The sequence below is a fragment of the Podarcis vaucheri genome (assembly GCF_965113315.1).
Source record: "Podarcis vaucheri genome assembly, chromosome: 7".
Taxonomy (NCBI): domain Eukaryota; kingdom Metazoa; phylum Chordata; class Lepidosauria; order Squamata; family Lacertidae; genus Podarcis; species Podarcis vaucheri.
In genome coordinates this window covers 21,620,556-21,648,551 of record NC_138765.1, presented here as the reverse complement: position 1 = coordinate 21,648,551, position 27,996 = coordinate 21,620,556, and the positions used below count along the sequence as shown (strand labels likewise).

Below are 27,996 nucleotides of genomic sequence, written 5' to 3'. Positions count from 1 at the left end.
CAAACAACAGAAGGTTGTCAAAGGGTTTCCTTCTTTATAGATAAGGACATGAATTTATAGAGCTTGGTTAGAGTGCAATAGGTTTACACGTTTTCATCTCTGAACATCCTGAGATTCACAAGCCACCAAGGGATCAGATGCTGAACTCTCATCAAACGTCAGGAAACATTTGGACAAGCTGAAGATAAAGGACTTCATGTTGCTAAAACAGGTCAAAGGTCCGTCTACTTGAGCACATTTGAGTCCCACAGTTGCCAGGCAGATTTTCATGGAAAGCTGACAAGCAGAACAAGAGGCTGAGAGCTCTTTCCCCTAATTGTTTGTCTTCAGAATGTGGTACACAGAGCTACTGCCTCTGTACATGAAGGCTCCATTCTCAGTTATTGTAGATAATCACATTCCGTTTATTAACTGGATGCTCCACTCGTGCAGGAACTTTGGGATGTTTCTTTTTTTTAACCAAATGCAGCATTGTTCTAAGGTGCTTGTGCATCCAGTGCATGCTTCCAGATTGGGATTTTAGATATAGCTAGAGAGGAAAAGGCATAAGAAGAGTTGTGTTATGCAGAGGCCATGGGCTGAGCCTGTTTTCATAGATGCTCTAGTTGCACAGTAACACAGGCGCTGAGTTGCACTCAGCATTGAGGGGACCCAATGCATGCAGAGGAGGCAGACCACCAGGAAGGTATGCTGGCAATCCATCTGAGATTGTCAAAGGGACACACAGGGCTAAGGTGTCCCTTTGATGATCAGGAAGGTGTGTTGGTGATCTCAAATTGGCACTGGTCATTTGGTTTTCTGCCAGCTAAGCTTCCCAGAATGCTTTGGGAACAACACAATGTGGCATTGCTCTCAAAGACAAGTGGGATGCGTCTAGTAGTGGGATGCTAGCAGGACACATTAAATAAAGAAAGAAATTGGGGTTGGGATCATAAAAAAGGCTGGCCTTCTCATAAGTTGAAGGAATGGAAATAGCAACTTCCCCTCCCAAAGATGGTTGCTTTGCTTCTCCCCTCCCAACTCCTGGTACTGTGCTTCTGCAAGCCAAGCAATTGTTTGGCTTAGTGTGATGTGCAGACTTCCGCTCTTCATTTATCTTACTCTAAACAAACCATGGGTTGGGCCCTTAGAAACAACAGCAGTCTGGAAAGTCACTTACCAGTCTAAGGAGTATCTCATGTGCAGGTATCAGTAACTGTGGAAGCGAGCAGAGGAGAAAGAATTGTGAGGGTGGCCCTCAAGGTGTGCCATCTGGCAGCCCAATGTTTCTTCTTGTTACATTGCTTCTAACACTGACTGTATGTATCCCTCTGCATAGCATGTGCGTGTTTTTGTTGGGGGCTGAGGAGTGGGGAATAAAAAGTCCTTGTACAGTGGTACCTTGGGTTACAGACGCTTCAGATTACAGACTCTGCTAGCCCAGAAACAGTACCTTGGGTTAAGAACTTTGCTTCAGGATGAGAACAGAAATCGCGCAGCAGGAAACCCTATTAGCTAAAGTGGTACCTCAGGTTAAGAACAGTTTCAGGTTAAGAACAGACCTCTGGAACGAATTAAGTTCTTAACCTGCGGTACCACTGTAGCTGCTTAACACTTGCAGGAAGTGCTTGCAACCCAGTTCAACCCAACAAGGACTAAACCCCATCTGCACTAGACATTTGCAGCAGTATCATACCACTTTAAGCAGTTTGGGCTCCCCCCTCAAAATCCTGGGAGTTGTGGTTGGTTAAGGATGCTGAGAGTTGCCAGGAGACCCAAATTCATCTCAGAGAGCTACAGTTCACAGATAACAACCGATCCTTCTCAGTGAACCCTAGAAATTGTAGCTTTGTGAGAGGAAAAGGGGGTGGCCCAAAAACTTTCAGCACCTTTAACAAATTACAGTTCCTAGGATCCTTTTTTAGGGACACATGACTGTTTAAAGTGGCATGATGTTGCTTGCTATGCATAGTGCAGATGGTGCCTCAGAAAAGGAAGGAGGGCAGCAGTGCGAGGAAGTGGGGTGTTAGACCTGGTGTGAAATATATGGGGGTGAAAATTTGAAGAGAGGCCAATGGTTGGGGAGTCACAGAACCGCCTTTAGGCAGGTATCATGATGATGATGATGATTGATTATTATTTATACCCCACCCATCTGGCTGGGTTTCCCCAGCCACTCTGGGAGGGTCTCAACAGAATTAATGATAATAATAATAAAAAAGTGATAAAACATCAGACATTAAAAATTTCCCTGAACAGGGCTGCCTTCAGATGTCTTCTAAAAGTCATATAGTTGTTTATTTCATTGACATCTGATGGGAGGGTGTTTCACAGGGTGGGTGCCACTACCGAGAAGGCCCTCTGCATGGTTCCCTGTAACCTCACTTCTCACATTGAGGGAACCGCCAGAAGGCCCTCGGCGCTGGACCTCAGTGTCCTAGCTGAACGATGGGAGTGGAGACACTCCTTCAGGTATACTGGACCGAGGCCATTTAGGGCTTTAAAGGTCAGCACCAACACTTTGAATTGTGCTCAAAAACGTACTGGGAGCCAATGTAGGTCTTTCAGGACTGGTGTTATATGGTCTCGGTGGCCACTCCCAGTCACTAGTCTAGCTGCCACATTCTGGATTAGCTGTAGCACTAGGGATGGCCCTGGAGAGAAGTGAAAGTCATTTCTGCAAGGTAGAGCATATTCTTCACGTGCAGAAGGTCCCAGGTTGAATCCTGGGCACCTCCAGTTAAAAATCTACCTCCCTGCCTGAGAACCTGGGAAGCTGCTGCCAGTCTGAGTAGGCAGTGCTGTGCTAGAGGGACCCTCTGACCTGAGAGAAGGCAACTTCCCCTACGTTCCTATGAGTGTAGGCTAGTTCTGTAGCCTAAAGCTGCTCCCGGCTTCCCCAACCTGGTGCCCTTTGGACTACAATTCCCATCATCCCTGGCCATGGGAAGCAACTGTTGAGAGTTGGAGCCTGATATGTCTAGAGGGGACAGAGCTGGGGGAGGCTGTTTTACCTTATCACAAAGAGCCAAGAGCCACTGTCGGACCTACTCACCACTCTAAGAAGTCCCTAGCCTTCCAGGCATCAACAACCTCAGCAATGTCTCCTGCAATCTGACCGCTGGGCAGCCGCAGGTCATCTGAGACTTGATTGTTGAAGTTCCCGCAAGGGGCACACAACTTCCCTGCCAGGCTCTCCGTGGCTCTCACGGTCACTTTGCCATTGGAACCGAAGAGAACTTGCATCTGGGAGCTTTGGTCAATGACAATGGTGTCCTGAGATTCAGTGATAGACACGGCATTGGAGACATTCACTGGAAGCTGCATCAAGAGCCCGTTGACCTGAAAGGCAAAGAGGACAGGCTGAGGCAGAGTCATGCTGAGAGTCATTGGGGGTGAATGGGATTTGTTTCCAATTCCAGAAGGAGAAGAAAAAGAGGGGCAGATCAAAGCAGAAACAGGACATACGTAACAAACTTTTGAATTATTATTATTATTATTATTATTATTATTATTATTATTATACGTTGCCTTTCTCCCTGGCTCAAGACAGCTTACAGATAAAAATAAGAACTGCTAAAAACATAGAAAATACAAACATTAAAAACAATTAAAACATTGATGGAATTAAAATTATATGCATATATGAATTCTATAAAAACCACATCAATAATTACAATAAAAGCAGCACGGCACCAGCCCTTTCATTAAACGATTGATATAAACTAGAGATTGGTCCATCCCTAACCTAGCATCCTGCTTTACAAAGCATCTAGCTAATTGCTTCCAGGAAGGCCAGAAGCAAGGCCCTTCTATGCTTTATCTCCCAGCAACTGATATTTAGAGTAGGGATGGGTGAATCTGTCAAGTTTGGGTTCACCCAGTTTCTCATTTTTCCAGCCTAAAGTTGAGTTCTCCATGTTTTTGCATCATTTTGCAACTCTCTTTAAGTCCTTGCGAAAATTCACCAGCATTTTTGTATGAATTTCTCTTCATATACATGTGTTTCTATGCAGATTTGCCTCATATACACATATTTGCAGAGCCATTTCCCCTAATATAATGCATTTTGTATGCTCTTTCAACTTATATGCATTTTATGCACTCTTTACCCCAGTACATTTTTTTGTGCAGTGTACTGAAAAATTCAGAGAACTGCAGGTGTCAAAGGATGGCTGTGCTTCAGTACTATTATTATTATTATTATTATTATTATTATTATTATTATTATTATTATTATTATTATTAAAAGTGCAGTGTAGGTGGGTTTTGCCTTTGGATGTGAACTGACACCCATAACATTTGGGCTGCAGGTTCCACTGAACTATTGTGGCCGACACTGGCTTACCCAAGTCTCCTTGTAGTTGGTCACTGAGATGAACGCTTCTCGGAAGAAGACATAGACGGCTGTCCCAGCTGGCACAGTGTCTTCATTGCATTCACTGACGTCCACCAGCACCTTGAACCAGGATGGTGACTGCTCATCACAGTAGGAGGCAATCTTGTAGATGCCACTAGCGAGCAGTTTCCCTTTGGCTCCATCAAAGGAGGTGAACCAGGCTCCTGGGCTGAGTGTGCAGTGCCCTTCCTGCCTTACACAGCTGCGGACCTTGTCTGTGAGCACACAGGTCTCCCCTGCAGCACAGCTGGTTTCCGCACAGGTGAGCTGGCCTGAGGGACGACAGGTGCATTTTTCTGAGCAGTTATTGGAGATGATGGTCTCTCCAGCCTGGAAAGAAATTCCAGAAAGATGATAAGACTTCCTGTTGTAAATAAACTTTTAGCTCTCAAAACCAATGCCGTAAGTCCCGGAGGGAAGGATGGTGAAAAGGAAAGGATAGGAAATGGAATCAAAATTATTTTATTTGTTTATTAAATTTCTTTCCCCCTCTTCTAAACAAAGAAAAAAATGTACTGGAAACATTTAAAAAAATTAAGAAGATTGAAGAACATTATTAAAAATTAAGAACTTCTCATCTCGCTTTTCAGGCCGAGGGAGCCAGTGTTTTTCCACAGACAGCTTTCTGGGTCATGTGGCCAGCATGACTAAACTGCTTCTGGCACAATGGAACACTGTGACGGAAACCAGAGTGCATGGAAACTCCATTTACCTTCCAGCCGCAGTGGCACCTATTTATCTACTCACACTGGCATGCTTTCAAACTGCTAGGTTGGCAGAAGCTGGGATAGAGCAACGGGATCTCACCTCATCATGGGGATACGAACGGCTGACCTTCTGATTAGCAAACCCAAGAGCCTCAGTGGTTTAGACCACAGCACCACCTGCTCCTCTGCTTAAGAACATTTTAAAACCAACCACATATCCCTGCAGCTGATTATTTCAATGTGGCTGAGAACAGTATCTTTCAGCCATGAAACGAGCATAAACATGGTGGGGTTTTTTTGTTTTAAAAAAGACAGATGACATCTCCAGGGAAGGCATTTCACAGGCAAGGAACTCCCACCAAGAAGGTGTTAGTATCTTCGCTCACAGTCAGAGGTAACTGGCCTCCCCCAGGCAATTAAGCTGGATACTGATGACCTCTCCGCTGCGTCTCCCGGCAGGCAAGGTCATAATCCCGGCGATTCTCCTCATCAATCAGACATGAAGAACACACCCTCTGCTACTTTGTTTCTCTCCCTCCCTGCATTGTCCCCAGGGAGGGGAAATGAGACAGACAGGAGTCCTTTTACATGTTTTATTCCTGTCACTCAGCAGTACATAGAAAAGCGACTGCTCCCTTCAGACTCCATCAGAAGAGACACAATCCTCCCCTGTACTTCCAGCACAGGTCACAAGACACTCTGAGCTAACATCCGGTGCTCAGTACAGAGAATAGACTCCACCTTTTCTCCAACAGTACATCTGCAAAACATAACATCCTGTTTTGCATTCCAGCCATCTGGAGCTGGCTTTTGCCTTGGTGCTTTTTCCCAACAGAAGGCCCTGCCATGTGTCCAATGATGGTTGTATAGATCCATGGTGATCAAACTTTAATACAAAATAGGCAGCTGCTGCAATGGAAGCAAAGACTGAGAAACAAGAGGCCTTCTCCTCTTTTATACAACAACCACCATAAAAACAGCACATACACCATAACCTGACCATTGGAACAGGACAGACAGACAGACACATAGATATAAATAGATATACGTGTGTGTGTGTGTGTGTGTGTGTGTGTGTGTATACATACAAAAGGTTTCTCTAAACTGTATCACAATCACTGCACTGCTGAGGAACCTTCTGCTTCATAAACCATCACCAACCTTGATGTAGCGCCCATCATAAGCACAGCCACACTTGTCCATGGACACACAGTCTTCCCCATCAAACACGTAGCCGGTGTCACACTGGCAGCCTTCAAAGCAATCTCCAGTGCACTGAGATGGAGCAGATAAGGCAGCACATGTGAAATCGCAGGATCGGGTGCACAATTCATAATGGCTGTTAGCTGGGCAAGGCAGAGCTGAAAGGAAGAAAGGAAGATGTACAGAATGAGATGATCTGCATTCAAGGGTTACCTACAGCTCTCCTTCACCTATGCTAGAGATGTGTTATCTATCAGCTCTTCGTAGCTCTCTGACTATATTGGCCTTGGAGGGCTGATGGGAGTTTGAATCCAACAACATCTGAAGACTTGGCTCCCATGATGTATGCCAGTGTTCTTCAATCTAGTCTTCTCAAATGTTATTGGACTAAAACTCACCATCCCTGATCATTGACTATGCTGATGGGAGTTGAGTTCAACAATAGCTTGAGAGCCAAGGTTGATGAGCACTGATGCATGCCATGCTGAACTTCTTGGAGGAAAGGAGGAATGGAAATGAAATTCAGCAAATAGAATTATGCCCAGAACAGTTGTTTCTTCTTCTCTCTCTAGTACTCTAAAAACATGACAAGAGCTAGTGTAAAGCAACATGATGTATCTGAAAAGAGAGACCCAGTTTAGGCTCCACAATCCCTCCTCAGACACAAAATATACTGTATGGACTTGGGAAAGTACAGTACAGTGGTACCTCGGGTTAAGAATTTAATTCATTCTGGAGGTCCGTTCTTAACCTGAAACTGTTCTTAACCTGAAGCACCACTTTAGCTAATGGGGCCTCCTGCTGTCGCTGCGCTGCCGCTGCACAATTTCTGTTCTCATCCTGAAGCAAAGTTCTTAACCCGAGGTAATATTTCTGGGTTAGCGGAGTCTGTAACCTGAAGTGTATGTAACCTGAAGCATCTGTAACCCGAGGTACCACTGCAATGGTCTTTCAGATCTGGTACTTCCTAATGTGATTCACCCCCCCACACACACACTACTTGTGCCCTTAGCTGTATAAGAGAGATCAAATCGCTATAAGATGTGTCTTCATAGAGTTGGAACAGTCAAGCAAAGGTTTGACCCAGCTTCACTGAGATTTACAAATTATCTCTCACCATTCAGACATTAGACCTGTTCTCAGTCAATAGTACCAACAGGAGACCTTTCTCTCGTGAAAGACAAGAACAAAACAGCTTTAGAGGAGTGATTTTCCTCAGGGATAGAACATGTGGGGAAAGGGTTAAAATTTGCTGACTTACAACAGAAGGAGGTCGTTCTCCATGCTCCAATCTTGACTCCAGCCAGTTGGCATGCAGCTGCATAGGCCTGAAGGCTTCGGCAGAGAGTCTCTGCAGCTCCATCGGCCACACACATGTCATGCAGGCACTGCCTCAAGTACTCAGCAGGGTTCACCAAAGAGTGACAGTCTTTGAATGGACCTGTCTTGGACTGGATCATTCCACAGGAGCTCTTGGCCTTGTATGGTGCTGTCTGCTCTGCAGCACAGGTTGGACATTCCACACCACAGCCATCAGAGCAAATGGCACCATCCACAGGGACCTTCCAGGAGGCTCCAAACTCATCCACACTTTGGGTGACTTGTCCATTAGGTAGCATGAAATCATCACTCGTATCACCATTGAAATTGCCCCCAAGTCCACACATATGTCCCTGGTAGGTACTAGGAAGAGACACATGGACGAACGAGGATGTATCATAAAGGACTGTGAGGCCAAAGGATGAATGGACAATGATATTGTTCCCCTCCTGGGTGATCCAGAGTTTCCCATCCACTGTATTCATTGGCAAAGTGTAGAGCTCTCCATCCACCTGTGCAAACAAGAAATCATATTAGCTGGATGGGGGTCTGGTTGTAAATTCAAACACAAGTGGTCATCACTAGGAAGTACATACCATAGCTTTCCACTTCATCCCCCTTTCAAGGACAATGGAGTGTCCGTGAACAGAGATCACAACTGTCCTTGTAATAGGAGAACGTCCATAGTCAAGCATGCCGTTCTCCACCAACACGGAGAACTTCACTAGATTAGGGTCCTGGCTGCATACTTGGGCTAAGGTGTAAGTACAGGAGCCATGGAAATCAAAACTTTGTCCATCAAAGGAAATATAATGGGGGTCACCAGATGCTATAGTTGTGCCATACCCCACAGGGTGGCAGGCTTGGATGCCATTCTCCACCCTGCACTCCTCATGTGCTCCACAGGAAAACTGCCCACATGTGGTGGCTCCATTGTCCAGACAGCGGCACTTCTCCTGGCAGGAGCTACCAGGATAAAACTCCTCTCCCTTCTTGTAGTATCTGCCCTGGAACATGCAGCCACACTCTTCTGGAGGGACGCACTGATCCCCACTGAGGATGAAGCCAGTATCACAAAAGCACCCTTCTGTGCATGGAGCCTCACACACTTCCGGAGCTGAGAGGCTGTTGCAGGTGGCAGCGCAGCCACTTCCACAGAGCTCGTAGTGAGAATGGCGTGGACAGGGAGTGCCTGGAAAGAGAAGAAAGGAGAGGAGAATGACAAACATTGCAGATTAACAGTGAGGATGCATCCAACCTTCATTTTAAACAAAGGTTATTTTAATGGAAATTCTAGTGGTCTTGAATAGTGGGGAGGGAACACTCATCCAGGAAGAGAGATGTGTTCATTGGGATTCCTAATGTTTTCTGGAAGGATGATGGAACTGAGTGGCTGGAACAGAACAAATGGCCTACATGGGGACTGTATTGTGTAAGTATCATTCAGAGTGATAGTGCAATAGGACTTCTGAGAGTACACTGCAATTAGAGGCAAGCTGTTCTGGGATGGATTTCCAGTAAAGAAGAGAAAAGGGAAGGATGATACTGCCGAAGGGTCTCTTATGGGAATATCCCAGGAGGAGACTATTAAGTTAGTAGACAGCTGTTTTTCAACAGAGGATTTTGTGTTCTGTTGTCATAGCCCAACTGAACAACAAATGATTGATGTAATGCATAGCCAATAGGGCTATGCATCCTGGGCCCAATCCAGCATTTTGGATTGCATACCTGTCAGGGGATGATTAGCTGCTTGTGCTTAAAATTGCGCCCCCTCAGAGTTTGTGCGGCTCCACAAACCTCTGTGTGTGACAGAGCTCCTCAGACATGTCTGCTCTAGTCACTAGTAGAGTCTGACAGTGGCTGCCTGCGGAAACGTTTCCAGCAAAGAAGCTCCTTAACGGAAACGCGTCTCCTGGACTCACGACGTGGCAGCTTCCGGCGACGAATGGGTCTCCCTACAGTTGCTTCTGACACCTCCCCGCTATTTTCGCTGGACGTGTCTCTCACCCCTTTCTCTCCCCTGCTGTTTCCTGCCTGGGCTGCTGCGTCTCTCTCAGCATTACTGAGATCCTCCTCCAGAGACCCCTCGCTCCCCCTGCTGGTCCCTGCTTTGGCTGCTGACTCTCTCCCAGTCTCTGGGAGCCCTACCAACTCCCTTTCCTCTGATGTCAGTTCCCTGACAATACCCTCCAACGTTTCTCCAATGAAAATAGGGATGTCCCACCCCATAATGATAATTTTACTATTTATACCCCACACATTTTACTGGGTTGCTCCAGCCACTCTGGGCAGCTTCCAACATATATATATAAAAACCCATAATAAAACATTAAACATTTTTTAAAACTTCCCTATACAGGGTTGCCTTCAGACGGCTCGGAGGTCAGATAACTCCATACCCTCCAACATTTATCCAATGAAAATAGGGACATCCTAAGAAAAAGTGAGACATTCTGGGATCAAATCAGAAACTGCTTCTCTAAATCAGGGATGTCCCTGGAAAAGAGGGACACTTGGAGTGTCTGGGATTGGCCTAAGGCTGGCCCAAATCTGGATCCTAAATTGATTAAGAAGCCTGCATTCATGTTTAATTAGAGCCTCACCCCTTGTGGTGGCCTCCAAATGATGTCAGACTCCAACTCCCATCAGTCCTGGCCAGTATGAACAATGGTCAGTGATGAGGGGGCAGCAAATTCTGGAGGGCAACATGTCAGCTATCCCAATGTACTACATGAGTTCCCACCCAAACATTGCTTGCTAAGTGTTATTGCTCATTGCAGATGTAGATTTTTCTTGGGGCATTTCAGTCCCAATAAGGTTCAGAAGTCTGCAATCTGCATCCAAAAGATCTCGCCATGTGTCAGAACTGATCAATATTGTCACCAACCTTTCCTTCTCGCCTTAAAACAGAAACAGAAGGAATCCCAAACAAGGTTTCTCAGATCAGTTCTGAGGCTAAATTGGCTTTGAGGGTGAATTTTGATGGCCTGTATGCAATTGTTTAGATTATCAAAAGTCAAATACAGTATTTATTTCAACTCAAAAACTGTAGGAAAGTTTGGGGCTGGGATATGCCACTCTACATAGTCTAATGCAATGTTTATTCCTGAGAATCTTTAATTACTATTATTTTTAAATAGCATAAATTTGGATGGTCACAAAAGTGATGCCCTCTGTTCAAACCACATTTTCAATGAGGGGCACAGCATCTGCCCTCCACTTACAGGGGTGGGGAGAACAATACCCTTCGGGGGGGGGGGCTGGCTCGAAACAGTTTGGCACCTGAAACAAACCACAGAATAGCACCATCACTCCCCGCCAGGGAAGAAGAAGTGAGTGAAGATCTATATCAGGAACAAGGTGGTGAATAAAGATCTACATCAGGAGCTGCTGCCCCTGTGGATCCTGCTGCCTGAGGCGATTATCTCACCTTGGCTCATGGGTGGACCAGCCATGTCTTCAACTGTCACTTAACTAAAACTCCCATTATCCCTGATTGACTGGGGCTGATGGGAGGTGGAGTCCAGGAACATTTGGAGACCCTAAGATTCCCCACTCCTGATACATGATGCAAAATCATGGTTTTGTACCTTGGACTGGTGCATATATTTTTAGCATTCAGTGGATATTTGACACATGCTCATGCATGATGTGCAGATGCAGGAGAGCCCAAACTTACTGCAAAAAGAGGCTGATCTCCATTTCCCAACCTTGATGTCCAGTGCTTGGCAGGCTGTCACATAGGCACTGATGGCACTGCAGAGAGTGTCATGATGACCCTTGTATTGACATGTGTCAAAAATGCAATCCTCAAAGTAGGATGTTGGGTCAATGGCCTCATGGCACTGTCTGAGCGGTCCATCCTTCCTCTTGAGGATCCCACAGAACTGGTCCCCCTTGTAGGTCTGTTTCTCTGCCTCACTGCATACTGGGCAATCACTGCATCCTGCAGAGCATCCTGGGACTTCCTTCAACTTCCAGCTGTCTGCAAATTGGATTTCATCTGCCGTCTGAGTTCCATCCTTCATGACAAAATCATCACTGGGATCCTGATTGGCATTGCCACACAGACCACACACAGCATTGGCGTAAGTGTTGGGAATAATGACCCTGGCATAACTGTACCAGTCAAAGCTGACTCTCAGATCAAAGTCTGTTTTGATGAAGCCATGGACTCCGCTGATGTAGACCTTCAGTTTATTTTCGTAGGAGAACGGCAGGTCTACAAAGACTCCATTCACCTGGAAAACATGGAAGTGACCACTCAGAGAGTTTCAGTGAAACAACTTCAGGTAGGGCTAGGTAAGGCTCCCTGTCTGAAACTCTGGAGAGATGCTACAACTCACTATTGGCAATACTGAGCTGGTTGGATGAAAGGTCAGTATCAGTATAAAGTAGCTTCCTATCCTCCTATGCTCAGAAGGCATTCTATTGAGAACACTTCTGAGATTTTTCTTTCCCACACTACTAGGACACTGTAGAATTTTCTCTGAATATTCTCCAGCCAGCCACTATTTCTCCTGATTCTTACAATGCCTTAAAATGACACTAGATCTGGGGTATTGCAAAAGTTGAAAAACAGTGTCCAAGTTGCTACCACAGATGCTGCTATTGTCAGTTTAAGCAGCAGCAATGAACAAGCAAACAAAAAACCCTTGGGAGGGGAAAATGTGCTAATGGTAAGTCCAACCCCCTGAGGTTCCCTAATGTAAAGCTTCCTCACACTTTCCCATCCTCCAGCATTCTTTTTCCCTTTGGTACCTTAATCTTGCGTGGATGCTCTTGGCTCAGACTGATGGTCATGCCATAGACCTCCAGAGTCACCACTTTGGTAAAGGACACTGCCTTACTCCCTCGGTTGTTGTTCTCCACTGTGACCAAAAATGGGGTGAGGGTGGAGTCCCCGGAGCAGACCGCTGCCATCTGATAAATGCAAGTGCCTTGGAAGTCATACTTCCTCCCATCAAAGGTGGTATAGTGAGGGTCTCCAGTTCCTATACAGGTAGAGTATGTTGTCCCCTTGCAGCGGCGCACGCCATTCACCAGGACGCATTTTTCGTTGCCTTTGCAAGTGGCCTTCCGGCATCTCACTTGGCCCAGGCTTGGATCACACTTGCAGCGAGACTGGCAGTTCTCGTCGGCCCAGAACTCCTCCCCAGCCTTGTAGCGGAGGCTGTTATGCATGCAACTGCAGTTCTCAACAGGGACACACTTGCCGCTGTTGAGGACGTACCCATCATTGCACTGGCAGGTTTTCACACAAGGATCTTTGCAAGCAGAGGGGGCTGACGGTTCAGAACAGGTTGCTGGGCAGGCATTTCCACAGGCCTCATAGTGACTGTTTTCAGGGCAGGTGTCGGCTGCTGGGTGGTGGGGAAGAATGGATAAGATTTGATAAGATATTGCTTTTACATATCAATTAGACAAGCAGCACGTGGGGCTCATAGTCAGTTTTTAGAAACTATAAAATAGGGAAGTGAACCAAGGATCCAAAGGCTAAATGCAGCTCTCCACACCGCTCTATCTGGTCTACAAAGCCCTCCCTGGACCACACACTCTCTTCATATGGCCCTGCTTTGCACCCTGGGCATTTCTGCCTCACTGTAACGTATACTTTGATCATTCTTATTGCTAGTCTGGATGGAGGGTACAGAGAGGTGTGCTACTATGCTGCTTCACCCGCTTTTGCCTCTGGCCCTGCCCACCAGTGTTATGTGGCCCTTGGAAGCTTGCCTAGAAAGGAATATGGTCCTCAGGATGAAGAAGGTTCCCCACTCCTGACATAAAGATAACTAACCTGGTGATGGACCAAATTCTACTTGGACCAAGTCTGTTGATAGAATTGTAGAGTTGGAAGAGACCGTGAGGGTCATCTAATCCAACCTCCTGCAATGCAGGGATCTTTCACCTAATGTAGGGCTCAAACTGACAACCTTGGTATTAAGAATCTCATGCTCTACCAACTAAGCTATCCCAGCAGTTCAATAATTATTGTATAGATCCATAATGGGGGCAGCAGTTGCATGTAATCATTGCACACCCTGGGACATGAGCCTAAAGAACTGTTGCTGGCCCCTCTCCATTTTCCCAGTGGCCCTGGTTGCTTCAAGAGCATCCACAGAGACTGTACATTTTCATGGGGCAGAGCAATGCAGGAAGAGAAAGCCACAGGATTAGCTGAGGGTTGCTTTACTCTGTAGGGCAGGCATGGCGAACCCGTGGCCCTCCATATATTGCTTGAACTGCAGCTCCCCTCACCCCTCAACATTGGCCACAGTGGTTGAGGCTGTTGAGAGTTGGATAACAACATCTGGAGAGCCACAGGGTCCCTTAAGTCCTGCTCTAAGGGAGCTCTTCCTTTAACTCCTTGCCTCTGCTCCCTTGAACTCCAACCCTAGTTTTGCGACCACTTCTCATTTCGTACATGCAGTGCTGCTGTGGATGGTTTCACCAGCTGAATGATGGACATTTTCTTGGGGAGTGATTTCTTCAGCATATGTCTCATTTGCCTGTTGGTCAGGCTGGGCTCGTCCGCAACCGGATGTCACCTTCCATTCATCAATGGCAATGCCCTCTTCTTTGCAGGCGGTGGCATATGTCTCCACTATTTGGCACAACACATCTTTGTCCCCTCCTTTTAAGCACATCCCACTGACACAATCATTAAAGTAGCTGGTGGGGCTGACGGTGGGGTGGCATGCTCCAAAAGGGCCTCCTGAAACTTGGCTGATGACCCCACAATACCTTTTGCTGCCAAACAGTTCCTCCTGTCTATCACTGCAGGCCAAGCAATCTCCTTGGCAGGAATCTGAACAGGCAGGGTCCTGATCATCGCTCTTCCAGCTCCTGGCCCAGTCCACCACTGAGGAGGTAAAGGTACCATTCAGATAAGTTGTGTCATCATGGGGTTCGGTGTTGAAGTTCCCACAAAGCCCACAGGTGGCTCCATAGTAGCTGCTGGGGAGAGTCACCACTACAACCCAGTCAGTGTCATACATCACACGGAGGCCGAAATCTGTTTCAATGATGGGCAATCCATTGCTCTCAAAGACCTTGATTTTTCCACCCTCCAGAGTCGCAGGGATGCTGGCTGCCACACCATTCACCTAAGAAGAAAAAAGAAGGGGTGGCAGGGTAAGGGAGAGACACACTTTATAGTCCTCTCCAGCAAATTTTGTCCTCTGGATAAGTCATCACTGTGTGTCATTGGTTAATATCCTTAAAAATAGGTACCAAGGCTGTCTGGGAAGTATGCCCTCCATGTAACAAAATAACCCTTTCCTCTTTTGGTGCCTGGGTCACCACGGGGCACTGAGAAGTAGGCTTCTTCCAGATGAGGAGGCTCAATTTTTCCAATTGACCCCTTCTCCCTCTAGGTACTCCATGAATGTGCCAATATTTTTTCATGATCACACCTAGGCTTGTGGCCATCTCTTCAGCCTGTAGCTTCCAACCTTAATATGGATACATTCACACCATACATTTAAAGCACTTTTACATCATTTTAAACATGCATGGATTTCCCCCGAAGAATCCTGGGAGCTGTAGCTTGTTGAGAGTTGTTAGGAGACCACTATTCCCCTCACAGAGCTACAGTTCCCAGAGTTCTTCAGTAGGCAAGATTTATTGTTAAACCACTCTGAGAATGAACATGTCTTGAGGTGCCCTTGTTTTTCTGATTCCTATTAGTGCTGGTACTGAAAAGAGTCACTGGGACGAAACACTTGTGGTCTCTGACTCTCCTTATGCCCCACTTTTAGCATTTAAAGGACCACAAGATATTTGGAGCTATTTGCAGCTCATTTAACAGATTATTTGGGGTTGTGGCAGGGATGATTACCGATTTATTGAGATCCCTCGAGTTTTTCCACTATCGTTACTGCAGCTCATTATGCACTTCTGACACCATGTGTCAGGGGTTCAGGAGCAGAGGCGAGGGCAAGGGAGGAAACAGAGAGCGAGGGGGAGGAGGCAGAAGAAAGGATGAGTGACGACGACGACCCGAGATCTCCGAGTCTGTCCAGTGAATCAGAAGATTCACAAAGAGGAGCACCAGTGGCAAGGGCAAGGGGGGAGACTAGGGGGACACCCCAGGAAGAAAGAGCCAGAGGGGACTCAGAGGGGAGCAGTTGGAGATCGGGACCTACGTCACCGCCAGAGAGTAGGGAAGAGGAAGAGCGCCTGGGAACTAGCGCTGGCAGCTCACAACAGGAGGGAGGGCACGAGTCAGGAGTGGCCACACCTTCATCGGGGAGCGAAGTGACGGTTAGACGGAAAGTGGAAGGTTGGGCGCACGCGCCAAGTTCAAATGCACAGGAAGGTGGCGCAGTAGGCAGCCCGGAAAGAGAGCCAGGTCCTAAAGCCCGGCGCAAGGAGACAGGGGAGTCAGGGGGGTCAGCATCAGAAGAATCCCGGAAGGGAGAGACCCAGGGGGGCAGAGGGACCCAGAGGAGAACTGTCAGGCGGAAAAGGTGGAGCAGGGCTAGGATATTAAGTTGGTGCGCAAGGGGCGGAGACTCAGAAGGAGCTTCGCCGACCTAAGCATAAGGCGTAGGGTTGCACGCAGCAGCTCAAGAATGGAGACTGTAACTCAATAAAGACTTTTAATCAACAACCGCTGGCTAGCGTGATCCTCTGTGAGCTAGGATCTGGAAGTAACCCTGACAGTAAGCTCCTTCTCTTCAAATTGTGGACATCCACGACCTCGCGGAGAGGAGGGAAAGCGGGTGCCTACAAGAAAGCTCACGAACGGTAGACAATATGACGGCCGAACAGCAAATAACGGAACTCAGAGACGCGGTTTCACGACTGACTGCCGAGGCGGTGGCGTCCAGGAAGAGAGAGGAGGACGCAGCGGCCGCCTACAGGGATCTCCAGGTCAGGTTGGACGTGCTTACGAAGCAGGGGCAACAGACACCCAAATCAGAGGGGATTGGGTTGGGGAGACGCACAGGCAGTCTGGTCTCGCACTTCGATGGGAATTTGCAACAGTACCCCAATTTTAGAGCAGACGTAATGTGTGCACTACAACTACTGCACAAAGACTTTAGAGATGAACAAGAGAAAGTGGGGTTCATCATGTCCCATTTGCATGGAGACGCTAAAGCATGGCTGCGCAATTTGTGGAGGGATAAGGATCCTGCGCTCCAAAATGTGGACGCCTTTATTAAAGCGATGGATGGCTGTTTTTTATCAAGCATTGACGTGGATCTTGCCCGAAGGGAGGTGCACGGACTAAGACAAGGGAGGGCCAGCGTACGGCAATATCATGCCCGCTTTTTCGCTTTGGTCAGTGCCCTGGAATGGGACAGAGATTCGGCTCCCGTCAGAGACCTTTTTTGGGAGGGCTTGAACAGCTCGGTGAAAGATGAGATTGCGAGGGGGGAGAGACCCCGGACCACGCAGGAGATCGTTCAGAGGGCGCTGGCGGTGGGAGTGCGGCTGGAAGAACGTCCGTGGAGCAGGGACGAAGGGCGCAGCGGGCGCGAACCAGCCAGGGGCTCCTCCTTCCTTCCCAGAGAAGCAGCGCGTGCGCAATCCACGCCCCCAACAGGGGGAGGGGTGGAACCGATGGAGGTTGGGAGTGCAAGGGCTCAGTCAGCAGCCAGAGCCCTAGCACCGGCAGCAGTGAAAGCGAAGCCTCCTAGAGGGAACAGGAAGTGTTACATCTGCGAGGATCCAGGCCATTTGGCGAAAGAGTGTCCCCGGAGGCTCCACAAGCACACTGCAGCCTCAGCAATGGTGACTGCAGCAACGCAGCAAGGAGAACCACAGCAGGGAAACGACGATGTCTGGCTGGAAGAGGAGGCACTGGGGCCCAGCCAGACGTGTCAGTGAAGCAGTCCCCAGAGATTTTACCGCCCATGGACCCCCTCCCGCCCAAGCCAGTAGTGAGGCTCACCGCATCGCTCCAGCTACCCAATGGAATCACCATGGACGTGCCAATCACCGTCGACTCGGGAAGCAATGCAGACTTCATAGGGCAGGACTTTGTCGACCGGCACGCTATACAATTGCTGCCTGCCGCGCTGCCACTGCAGGTTGTCACGGTGGATGGCAGGGAGCTGTTAGGGGGGCAAGTGGTGAAGCAGACGCCACCTATGGTGCTGCGGCTTGGAAATCACAAGGAGATTATCAGCTTCAACGTCACTCAACTCTCAGACACGCCTATCGTATTGGGCATGAGTTGGCTGGACAGGCACAGCCCGACGCTGGCTTGGTACCAGAGGCAGCTGACCTTCGGTTCTTCCTTTTGTGCTGAACACTGCATCATGCCCCAGCAAGAAGGGGAGCAAGAGGAGTCACAGCTGCTGCTCGGCACGCTGCAAGCGATTCCCCACAAGTACGCAGAATTTTTGGAGGTTTTCTGCGAGAAGGAGGCAGACAAGCTACCCCCCCACAGACCATATGACTGCAAGATTGACCTGCTGCCGGGGGCGGCGCTGCCCAAAGGGAAGCTGTATTCCATGTCTGAAGACGAACTGCAGGAACTCAAGGAGTTCATTGATCATAATTTGAAACGCGGTTTCATCCGAGAGTCCCAGGCAGCGGGGGGCAGTCCTGTATTCTTTGTGAAGAAGCGAGACACGCCCCAGAAAAGGCTCGTGGTGGACTACCGCATTTTGAACAGTGTCACCAAGCCGTCGGACTTCCCCATGCCCCGAATCGACGACCTCCTCGCGAAAGTACGCAAGGGCAGCGTGTTCACCAAGTTGGACCTGCGAGGGGCGTACAACCTGATTCGCATGCGGGAAGGAGATGAGTGGAAGACAGCCATGTTCACACCCCTGGGCACCTACGAATATAGAGTTATGCCTTTTGGATTGCAAAATGGCTCCCACGTTTTTCAAGCTTTCATGCATCACGTGTTGGCGGGGCTCCTCTACAAGACGTGCGTCTGTTTCTTGGATGACATCCTGATCTTTTCGGAATCGCAGCAGGAGCATGACAGACACGTCAGGGAAGTGCTGAGCAGGCTCCAGCAACATAGGCTTTACGCCAAGCTGGAGAAGTGCCAATTCGACGTGACGGAGGTGGATTTCCTGGGATACAGGTTGTCTGACAAGGGGCTCGCCATGGACAGCGCCAAGGTTCGAGCGGTGTTGGATTGGAAAAGCCCACGCAACCGGAAGGAGGTCCAACGATTTGTCGGCTTCGCGAACTTCTATCGCAAGTTCATCAAAGGCTTCGCTATGCAGACTGCAGCCATTACAGACACGCTCAGTTCCAAGAAAAAGAAGTTCATCTGGACAGCGCAGGCGGAGCAGTCCTTTCAGGCACTCAAGCGTCTTTTCGCCTCGGAGGAACAGCTGCTTCATGTCGATCCTAGCAGGCCGATGAGAGTTGAAACAGACGCCTCGGACAGGGCCGTCGGAGCAGTCCTGCTGCAGAAGGACCCGCAGGGGGTTTGGAGGCCCGGAGCGTTTTACTCCAGGAAGCTCAGCAAGTCCGAACAGAATTACACCATCTGGGACAGGGAGTTGCTGGCTATTCATGCAGCGTTCAAAGCATGGAGGCACTTCCTGATTGGAGCCAAGCACACGGTGCAGGTCTGCACGGACCACAAGAATCTGGAGCACTGGCGCACGGCACAGTTCCTGAACCAGAGGCAGATACGTTGGGCTGAGTTCTTTGCGAATTTCGACTTCCGAATAGAGTATGTCCCGGGGGACACCAACATCATGGCGGACGCGCTATCCCGTAAGCCACAGTATCTGGAGGACGCCACGCCAGCGGCTGCCATGCACATCTTCGCGCCAACAGTGTGGGCGTGCGCTGCGGCGACAGTGGACCTGGAGGCGGTGCGACAAGCGTTGCAGAATGACTCTTTCGCGCAAGCAAAGATGGCTGAGATGCGAAGGGGCACGGCAGCGACCAACGGGTTCCAGCTGAGAGATGGATTGCTCATCCGCAAAGGGGCCATCTACGTGCCGGGAGACGAACTTCGCGCCAAGGTACTGCATCAGCTGCACGACGCGCCCACTGCCGGGCACTTTGGCAAGGAGAAGACGGTGGAATTAGTCGCCAGGGATTTCTGGTGGCCCCGAATGAGAGGGGAGGTCGCGGACTACGTGGCGAGGTGCGACACCTGCCAGAGGGCCAAACCAGTGCACAGACCGCCGGCCGGACTGTTGGAACCGCTGCAAACTCCGGTCGAGCCATGGGAGAGAGTCGCCCTGGACTTCGTCACGGATCTGCCCAGCTCGAGGGGCAAGACGGCCGTGCTGGTGGTGGTGGACTTGTTCTCCAAGATGGCGCATTTCATCCCGTGTGCGAAGGTGGCCACGGCGGAACAAACCGCCAAACTGTTCATAGACCACGTGTTCAAGGTTCACGGTCTGCCACGGTCTATTCTGTCCGACCGCGGGCGGCAGTTCATCTCGAACTTCTGGCAGAAGCTGATGGGCTTCCTAAACGTCAAGATCAACCTGGCGTCGGCGAGACACCCGCAGACCAACGGGCAAGCGGAGCGGGTCAATGCCATCATGCAGCAGTACCTGAGATGCTATGCGAATCAACAGCCTGCGACGTGGGTGGATTACCTGCCGCTCGCCGAGTTCGCCTACAACAACACGAAGCACGTGTCCACGGGGGTCACGCCGTTCTTCGCCAACAACGGGAGGCACCCCAGAACCTTCCCGGGACTGGAAAGGCTGGTGGAGGGGGAGCCGCAGACAGCAGATGCGTTCGCGTCGGAGTTGCAAGAGGTTCACGATCAGCTGCGGCGGCACCTGGAGCTGGCCAAACACGCATACAAGGTGCAGGCAGACAAACACAGAAGGGTTGGCGAAGAGATCCAGGTGGGAGACTGGGTCTGGTTAGCAGCCCACGCAGTGCCGGCCAGGTCGTTGGCCAAGAAGAAACTAGGGCATAAGCAACTGGGGCCCTACCAAGTCGAAGAGCAGGTCAACCCGGTGGCTTTCAGGCTGGCGCTTCCGGAGGGTTCCAGAATGCATCCGGTGTTCCACAGATCGGTGCTCACTCCCTACAAGGCACCGCACAGGTTTCAGGAACCCAGCACGGCGCCAAGTCCGCTCCGAGAGGGAACCAGGCAACGGGGAGTGGCACAGGAGGTGCGCCTCAACGAAGTCACGGAGATTTTGGACTCCAGATGGGGGGAAGAGGGGGTAGAATACCTTCTCGCTAAGGAGGGCACCCCGGCCAATGCCAACAGCTGGGTGCCGGGCTACGCTCTAGATGAACCTCTGCTCAAGGAAGAGTTTCATGCCCTCTTTCCCCATAGGCCAATGCCGGCGGACTTTTTCGACGACTGGCTTTTCACGCCCACGCTTTCAGCCAGCACGTTCCGGGGGTTCGACTCGGATGAGGAACCGACACGAGACGCCCGTTCCCCGGAGGGGTCACCCTCGGGATCTGCCTCAGAACCCTCGTATTGGTGGGATGATCGACCAGAGGAGCAGTGGCGCAGGAAGTGGCTGGAGGGTCCAGGACGAGCTACGCCTACAGAAGGAAGCGAGGGAGAGACCGACATGGACTTTTTCGGGGACAACCAGGGTCTCGAGCACGGCGGCACGGAGATGGAAGCAGAGGTGACCGTCGTTGACGAGAGCAGGGAGGAAGAACCGGGAGTCTGCGGATGGAGGCCGGCCACGGGAAGCGAACTGTACCCGACATTCGTCCCTTTGACACTGCAGCACCCAGTTCCCGCACCGGAGGGAGGGGAGGGGGAAGGGGGGGCTTTGAGGGGGGGATGGATGTCAGGGGTTCAGGAGCAGAGGCGAGGGCAAGGGAGGAAACAGAGAGCGAGGGGGAGGAGGCAGAAGAAAGGATGAGTGACGACGACGACCCGAGATCTCCGAGTCTGTCCAGTGAATCAGAAGATTCACAAAGAGGAGCACCAGTGGCAAGGGCAAGGGGGGAGACTAGGGGGACACCCCAGGAAGAAAGAGCCAGAGGGGACTCAGAGGGGAGCAGTTGGAGATCGGGACCTACGTCACCGCCAGAGAGTAGGGAAGAGGAAGAGCGCCTGGGAACTAGCGCTGGCAGCTCACAACAGGAGGGAGGGCATGAGTCAGGAGTGGCCACACCTTCATCGGGGAGCGAAGTGACGGTTAGACGGAAAGTGGAAGGTTGGGCGCGCGCGCCAAGTTCAAATGCACAGGAAGGTGGCGCAGTAGGCAGCCCGGAAAGAGAGCCAGGTCCTAAAGCCCGGCGCAAGGAGACAGGGGAGTCAGGGGGGTCAGCGTCAGAAGAATCCCGGAAGGGAGAGACCCAGGGGGGCAGAGGGACCCAGAGGAGAACTGTCAGGCGGAAAAGGTGGAGCAGGGCTAGGATATTAAGTTGGTGCGCAAGGGGCGGAGACTCAGAAGGAGCTTCGCCGACCTAAGCATAAGGCGTAGGGTTGCACGCAGCAGCTCAAGAATGGAGACTGTAACTCAATAAAGACTTTTAATCAACAACCGCTGGCTAGCGTGATCCTCTGTGAGCTAGGATCTGGAAGTAACCCTGACACCATGTAACAATTCTGGGTCTGCAGACAGATATGAGGAATTATTTGGAAGTACCTGAGTCACGGGACTCGGGTACCCAAATTACCAGCTTCTTAATAGTAAGGGAATAGATCCAAATTACGAACTCTCTCACCACCCCCACTATATAGTTATAAATGGAAATGACCCAAAGAACCTGGATTCTTACCATGAGTTGGACACTTTCTCCCTTGTTAATGGTGACCGTGTGACCATACACTTTGAGATGGCTCAGCTGCATCTTGGCAGCGTCCTGACTGTTCACATTGCTGCTCTTCTCCTCCAATGAGAAAGGGACCAGCGTGGAGTCACTGCCACAGTACTTTGCAATGGTGTAGGTGCAGGAGTCTTGAATGTCCACCAACAGACCATCAAAAGTCTGGAAATCCTGGGCAGCGGAGCCCTGGCAGGTCCCCATGTACTCATGGACACATCTCGCTTGACCATTCTGCGTCACACATGTTTCCTTTGTCCTGCACTGGAGATTTTTGCAGGGATCTGTGAGAGGAAAATGCAACCAAGTCATTTTAAGTAGGTTCAGGTAGATAATGGCTTGAACCTTAAGATAAAGTAATACGAGAAAGTTCACTTAGAATATGGAAGTCTAACATGAAAAGTTATGAGTAGGAGTGGAAACCATTTGGAGGTTTGGGGAATGCATAAAGAGCATGGTGAGGAGTGTTATCCTTCTCCTTTCCTATAATCTTTTAATATGATCAAAGTATTTCAAAGTGTAATACTTTTAAATTTAGGTGCTCAGAAAAAAATTGCATAGAAATTGATCAATAAGAGAAATTTAAATGATGTACTGGATAAGTTACGGTTTTTATAAAATTTTATAAGAGAAAATGAGAAAATATGTGCTATCTTTCCTAGTTTTGAAAAGTTCTTGTAGTCTATTTATTGTAATTTATGATATATGAGAATAGTGCTTTTTAAAGCATTTGGGGCCCCAGTTTTTAACACTGCCTTGCTATATTTTCTATAAAAGTGTGGTGTGTGTGTGTGTGTGTGTGTGACTGACCGTAATAGAGCTGAGCATCATTGAATCACATGGCAGTTGTTTCAGTTTGCATATTGGTTTTAGAAGTGCAAAGTAGGTCATTTCTCATTAGCATGCAAGCAGGACTGGATTTCTCTTCCAACCCTAGCCCCAGACAACATGGTCAATGGTTTGGGATGATGAGAAGATCTAGAGTGCACTAACATTCCCTATCCCTGAGTTGAAGGATGAAAGAAGAGAAGGGGAAAGAAGAGCTGGAGAGAAGGAGGGGGAAAGGAATCTCATTTTACCATTTGCACAAATAGCTGGGGAGCCATAAGCCTTCTCATTTCCAATTCCAACACTCAGCAGCCCAAAGGGGGAAGAGGCATGTTCTATTGTGTGGACTGTATATCCCTGGCCCAAGCTGTGTGATGCCCAGGAGTATTCAGTGCCAGACACCAGCTTCCACTGAAGACCACTCAGTGGTCTCTTATCCAAAGTGATCCCGGAAGTCTCTGAAGATTTTGCAATGATAAGGGCATAGTTTTCAAAATGGTCGTGCCCATAGATGTGGTACGCCTGACAATAGCTGGAGATGTCAGGGATTGCCATGAAGAAGGGGTCATATTGGAGGTTCCCATAGGTTCCGCCATCACTGAAGAACATCACCTGGACGCCAGAACTAGCTGAGAGGGACATGGCAGTTGTCCCTTGAATGCCATACATTGTCGCCCGGGCAGCAGGCAGATTCCGGCCTCTCTTGCTCTGTCCCATCTGAGTATTGGCATGAGTCTTTTGGGAAGTGGAAACAAACACCATGTCATACTCCATGTTAAAGGGCAAAGAGGGGATGATGAAGTTGGTGCCCCAGCTGGAAACAGGCAAAAGCTGCTCAAAAACATGGTCACAAGCATGGACTTGCCTGGAGACGCATGTGTGTCCACTGTAGACGGCTACTGGTTTCTGGGAGACTATTCTAGTGCCTGAGAGGTCCACTTGGCTTTGTAGCTGAGCAGCTTGATAAGGTTGGAGTGAAATGGGGAGCATGGTCCCCCGGGGATAGACTCTTCCTTGGAATGTAACAGCCCCTTTCAGGTAGACCTCAACTGCTGTAGGTTCTTCCCAAGCTATGATGGCTACCTCTCTGTAGCGATCTGTGCCCACATTTGGGGTAACGACGTAGTACTCAGTACCTAAGCTTGCTACAGGATAGACAATGGCGGTGTCGGCTGTCTGGGGTTTATAGTTCAGAGAGAGAATGGATATGTCCTTGTCAGCCCGGACAGTGAGCGTGTTTTCAAAGACAGTGCTTCCAACCATCTCCGCCTCTGGTGGGATTTTCACTGACAGTGTTTGACCAGCATTCACCTCGGTCTGTACTCTTAAGGCAGGCCGCTTCATAGAGATAGTAATGGATGTGGCAGGAGCATACCCTGTGATGAGCAGCTTAAAATCTCCCTGGAACATCCGTGGCAAGCCGTTCTGCATGAAAGCTGTGATGAACTCTCTTCCTAAGGGGCTAGAGGAGACTGTGACAGGGAGCATGTTGAACATCATCCAGGCAGGGCCACTTGAAATACCTAAATGGAGAGGGGGGACGAAGTTTGAGAAAGTCAGTGAAACTTTTCATTGGGGCCTAAAAACTATTAAAGTAGGGCTCTTTGAGGAATGCATTAACTGCAAATTGCTAAATGAATTCAGAAGAGCCCTGTTGAATGTCTAGTTCAGTATCCTGTTCTCACAGTGGCCAACCAGATGTCTGTGGCAAACCCCAAAGCAGGAATTGGGTGTGATACTCCAATCCTGATTGCAAAACCCCAGTAAATGGCATTTAGAGGCAAAATGCAAGAAAAAGGCAGCATGCATTGCACTTCAGTTGCAAAACCAGGAGGTTCACATCTCAGTTAAAGAGTATGCTGTGAGCTCAGCTTTTGCATAATAGTCTTCACCAAGTTGACTTGCAGCAGAACTCTGGACCAAAGGATGCTTGCTCTGGCACAAGTCAGGTGGCTCGTGCCAGAGCGCTTGGGACAAAAAAGAGAGAGCATCCCAGTTTTGGTCCCCAAGGTTTTGGAGGGTATGACACTGCATGGGAAGTGAAAGAGAGCTTCATGAACTGGGAAGAGTTGCAAGGATGTTTGATGTCAGCACGGTAAATAAAGTCATTGGTAAACAGGTCAGGGAATCCAATCTCATTCACAAAGGAGAAGATTTGGGAAAGGGGGAGGCAGAAGAAAGCACAGCAAGTGTACAGCCTTGTTCATTCTCTGGATTAGAGCCAATAGAATTGAACAGACTCCAGAGTTTTGCTGATTTGTGCTGCGTTGATGTGGAAAGATTCCTATATGTTTACAGCCAGGATTTGGGGCGTTTGCTGCCAGCTTTGGGAGAAACTAAAGGATCTTGCTTGTATTCACAAGGGGCAGAGGTGTTAAGACTTTTGTCTAGTTACCCTCCCTCTTTGACACCCTACAAGGAGACCAATGAGCATCAGTGATGCAACAGAGTACTCACCCCATAGTAAACAGAACCTGGTCCAGAGATTGATCATCCCCATGCTTGACAACGCACTAACAGAGGCTGCAAAATACATTTTGTGATTAGATTGGAACACTTGGTTCTTCCAAAACAATAGCCACCCACCCAACATTTGCCAGATGAAAATAGCTGGAGGTTTTCGCAACACAAGTTGTCAGCCCAAACTGTGTTTGAGAGCAAGTGAGTCAAGTTCAACTGGGGTCTGTGTGATGCCGAAGCTGCAGCTCTTCATATACTGGTGAGTAAATCCCAGTAAGAAAAATGGGCTTTCCCCACACAGGTATGTGGATGAATGCAGCCATACTTCCCTGAAATCTGGAGAGAGACATTGGCCCACTGCATTGATTCCTTACCCTGCTCCTAGCAGTTAGATCTATTTATAATAGTGCCAGCTGGCCAGGGGCAGATAATAATTAATGCCCTGGCTTTCTCCTGTGGTTTGATCTGCAGAAACCAGCAAGTGTAGATTTCTATCTAGACATGTCTGCAGATGTAGATGCCACTCATAATGAGATTCATCGGCTATAACAGCAGAGCCAAGATTTTGGTGGATGCAAGCAATTTTATTCTCAAAGTGCTTCACAAACAAGGCACAAGTTTTGTTTGTTTGTTTGGCACATTGCAAATCTACAGAACTTACATTACACATAGTCTCACTCCAAAGAGCCTCTTCTCTTCTCTTTTAGTTAGCACATTTTAATAATTTTGTACATAGTCATGGCTACTAGCCATAATGGCCATGTTCCACTGCCACTATAAGAGGCAGCCTGTCTCTGGATATCATCTGGTGGCAGCTGCAGGTGGGCAGAGCACTGTTGGGTTCAGGTCCTGTTTGCGGGTTTCCCACAGGCATCTGGTTGGCCACTGTGCAAACAGAATGCTGGACTAGATGGGATATTGGCTTGATCCAGCAGGCTCCTCTTATATTCTTACACATGCTTCAAGCTTATCGGATGGTGGGAGGATGGCATACCAGTGATGGGCATTGGGGCCTCAAATTTCATTGGCACCCTGTGTGATGCAAAATTAGCCCCCCACCCTGACTTTTAAGGTTCCACTCTAAATCATAGTTCAGCTCAGTAGGAGAACATTTGTGTTTCATGCAAAAAGTTCCGGGTTCAAGTCCTAGCATCTTCAGGTAAGGGCTGGAGAGACCCTTGTCTGAAACCCTGGAGAGACATACCACTATTCAGCGTAGACAGCCCTGAACTAGATGGATCAATGCCTGACTCAGTATAAGGTAGCTTCTTATGTTCCTAGGTGTTTTCAAGTATGGCCACTACTGAAAGCAGGATTCTGAATTAAGTGGACCCTATTGGTTTGATGAAGCAGGTCTTCTCTGGGCTGCAACTCAGAGCACTGCCCTAGTCTTCAACATACATCTGCAAAACACCCTCCTCCTTCAGTTTTGTTAGGCTGGCAGGGAGATAGCAACCCAGAATTACAGGAAGTATTGTGACCTTGCCCTCTTAGGTCAAAACAGAACATAGGCATGGCTCAGAATTAAATGGACTGTCTTGCAGGAGTGGGGAAATTGTGGTCCTCCAGATACTCTTGGACTACAGCACCTCTCTTACATTTTTTTTTTAATCAGTTGCCAATTGCAGTCCAATAGTAGCCTCATTATAACAATACCAATTTATAATACAATTATTAATATCAATCATTCAAATACTAAATTATGTAATTTAGATAAAGTGCCCCCCCCGGATGCTAGATTTGATGGCTTGATTATTTTCTTTATTTCTGTGTTACAAAATCTTATTAATTTCAATTGCATTCCGGTCATAATAAGAAGCCCTTCTACAACAACTGCAATATTAATAACTTCTATTTGACACATTAAATGATTTCTGAAACTACAAGGGAGGAACTCAGACTGTATCCTTGTTCTTCCTGTGTGTGGCTGTCTACATGAGTCAAGGATTAGAGTGTGACCAGGGGTGGTGAGGGAGGCAGGAGACTGAACGCGGGGAACCCCCCCCCCCCTCCACAAAGCAGGGAAGGATTTGGTATCATGAGAGAGAGTGTGTATTCCCAACACCCCCCCCAACCTGTCCTTTATTTTGCCCTACCAAAGGTGGCAACCCTAGTGGCCTGTTATCAAATCTGCTGTTTCTATATGGGAACGGGAATTTCCCCTCTCACCAGATTTAAGAACAGTTTTTGCTGGAGTTATTCATATGGTCATTCATAAAGGAAACCCACTCTTTCTTACCTTCAGTTTGCTTGTGTTTCTGATGCACTTGAATTGAGAACAGAGGGAGTTGCTGCTGCCGGATCCCTTCCTCTGTTTTCTCCCTCTTCCATAGTTTCCCTTTATATAGGGAACAAATGCCAGTTCCAGGAACTCCCCAATGGGACTTGAGGGTTGAT

At 48.7% G+C, this 27,996-nt stretch overlaps 1 protein-coding gene across 1 annotated transcript; it reads right to left on the bottom strand.

Annotated features, from left to right (window-relative positions):
- Positions 1-9: 9 nt before the first annotated feature.
- LOC309537067 (IgGFc-binding protein-like) lies at positions 10-27,962 on the bottom strand. Its single transcript, XM_082231465.1, has 14 exons — positions 27,839-27,962; positions 25,597-25,662; positions 23,391-24,662; positions 22,267-22,595; positions 14,033-14,714; positions 12,370-12,971; positions 11,288-11,849; positions 8,205-8,800; positions 7,550-8,120; positions 6,247-6,446; positions 4,328-4,708; positions 3,035-3,321; positions 1,160-1,195; positions 10-529 (listed from the first exon to the last, which is right to left on the bottom strand). Exons 2-13 carry the CDS (start codon positions 25,637-25,639, stop codon positions 1,189-1,191), a joined length of 5,532 nt encoding a protein of 1,843 aa, XP_082087591.1. The 5' UTR covers positions 25,640-25,662; positions 27,839-27,962; the 3' UTR covers positions 10-529; positions 1,160-1,188.
- Between the last annotated feature and the right edge of the window lie 34 nt (positions 27,963-27,996).

Excerpts from the sequence above, each read along its gene's own strand:
- LOC309537067 (XM_082231465.1), bottom strand. The coding sequence starts at position 25,639 with ATGGGGATGATCAATCTCTGGACCAGGTTCTGTTTACTATGGG. Across the intron at positions 22,596-23,390 it reads CCCAGCTATTTGTGCAAATG|ATCCCTGCAAAAATCTCCAG; the intron begins GTAAAATGAGAT and ends TTCCTCTCACAG. Across the intron at positions 6,447-7,549 it reads GAGAACGACCTCCTTCTGTT|CTCTGCCTTGCCCAGCTAAC; the intron begins GTAAGTCAGCAA and ends TCTTCCTTTCAG.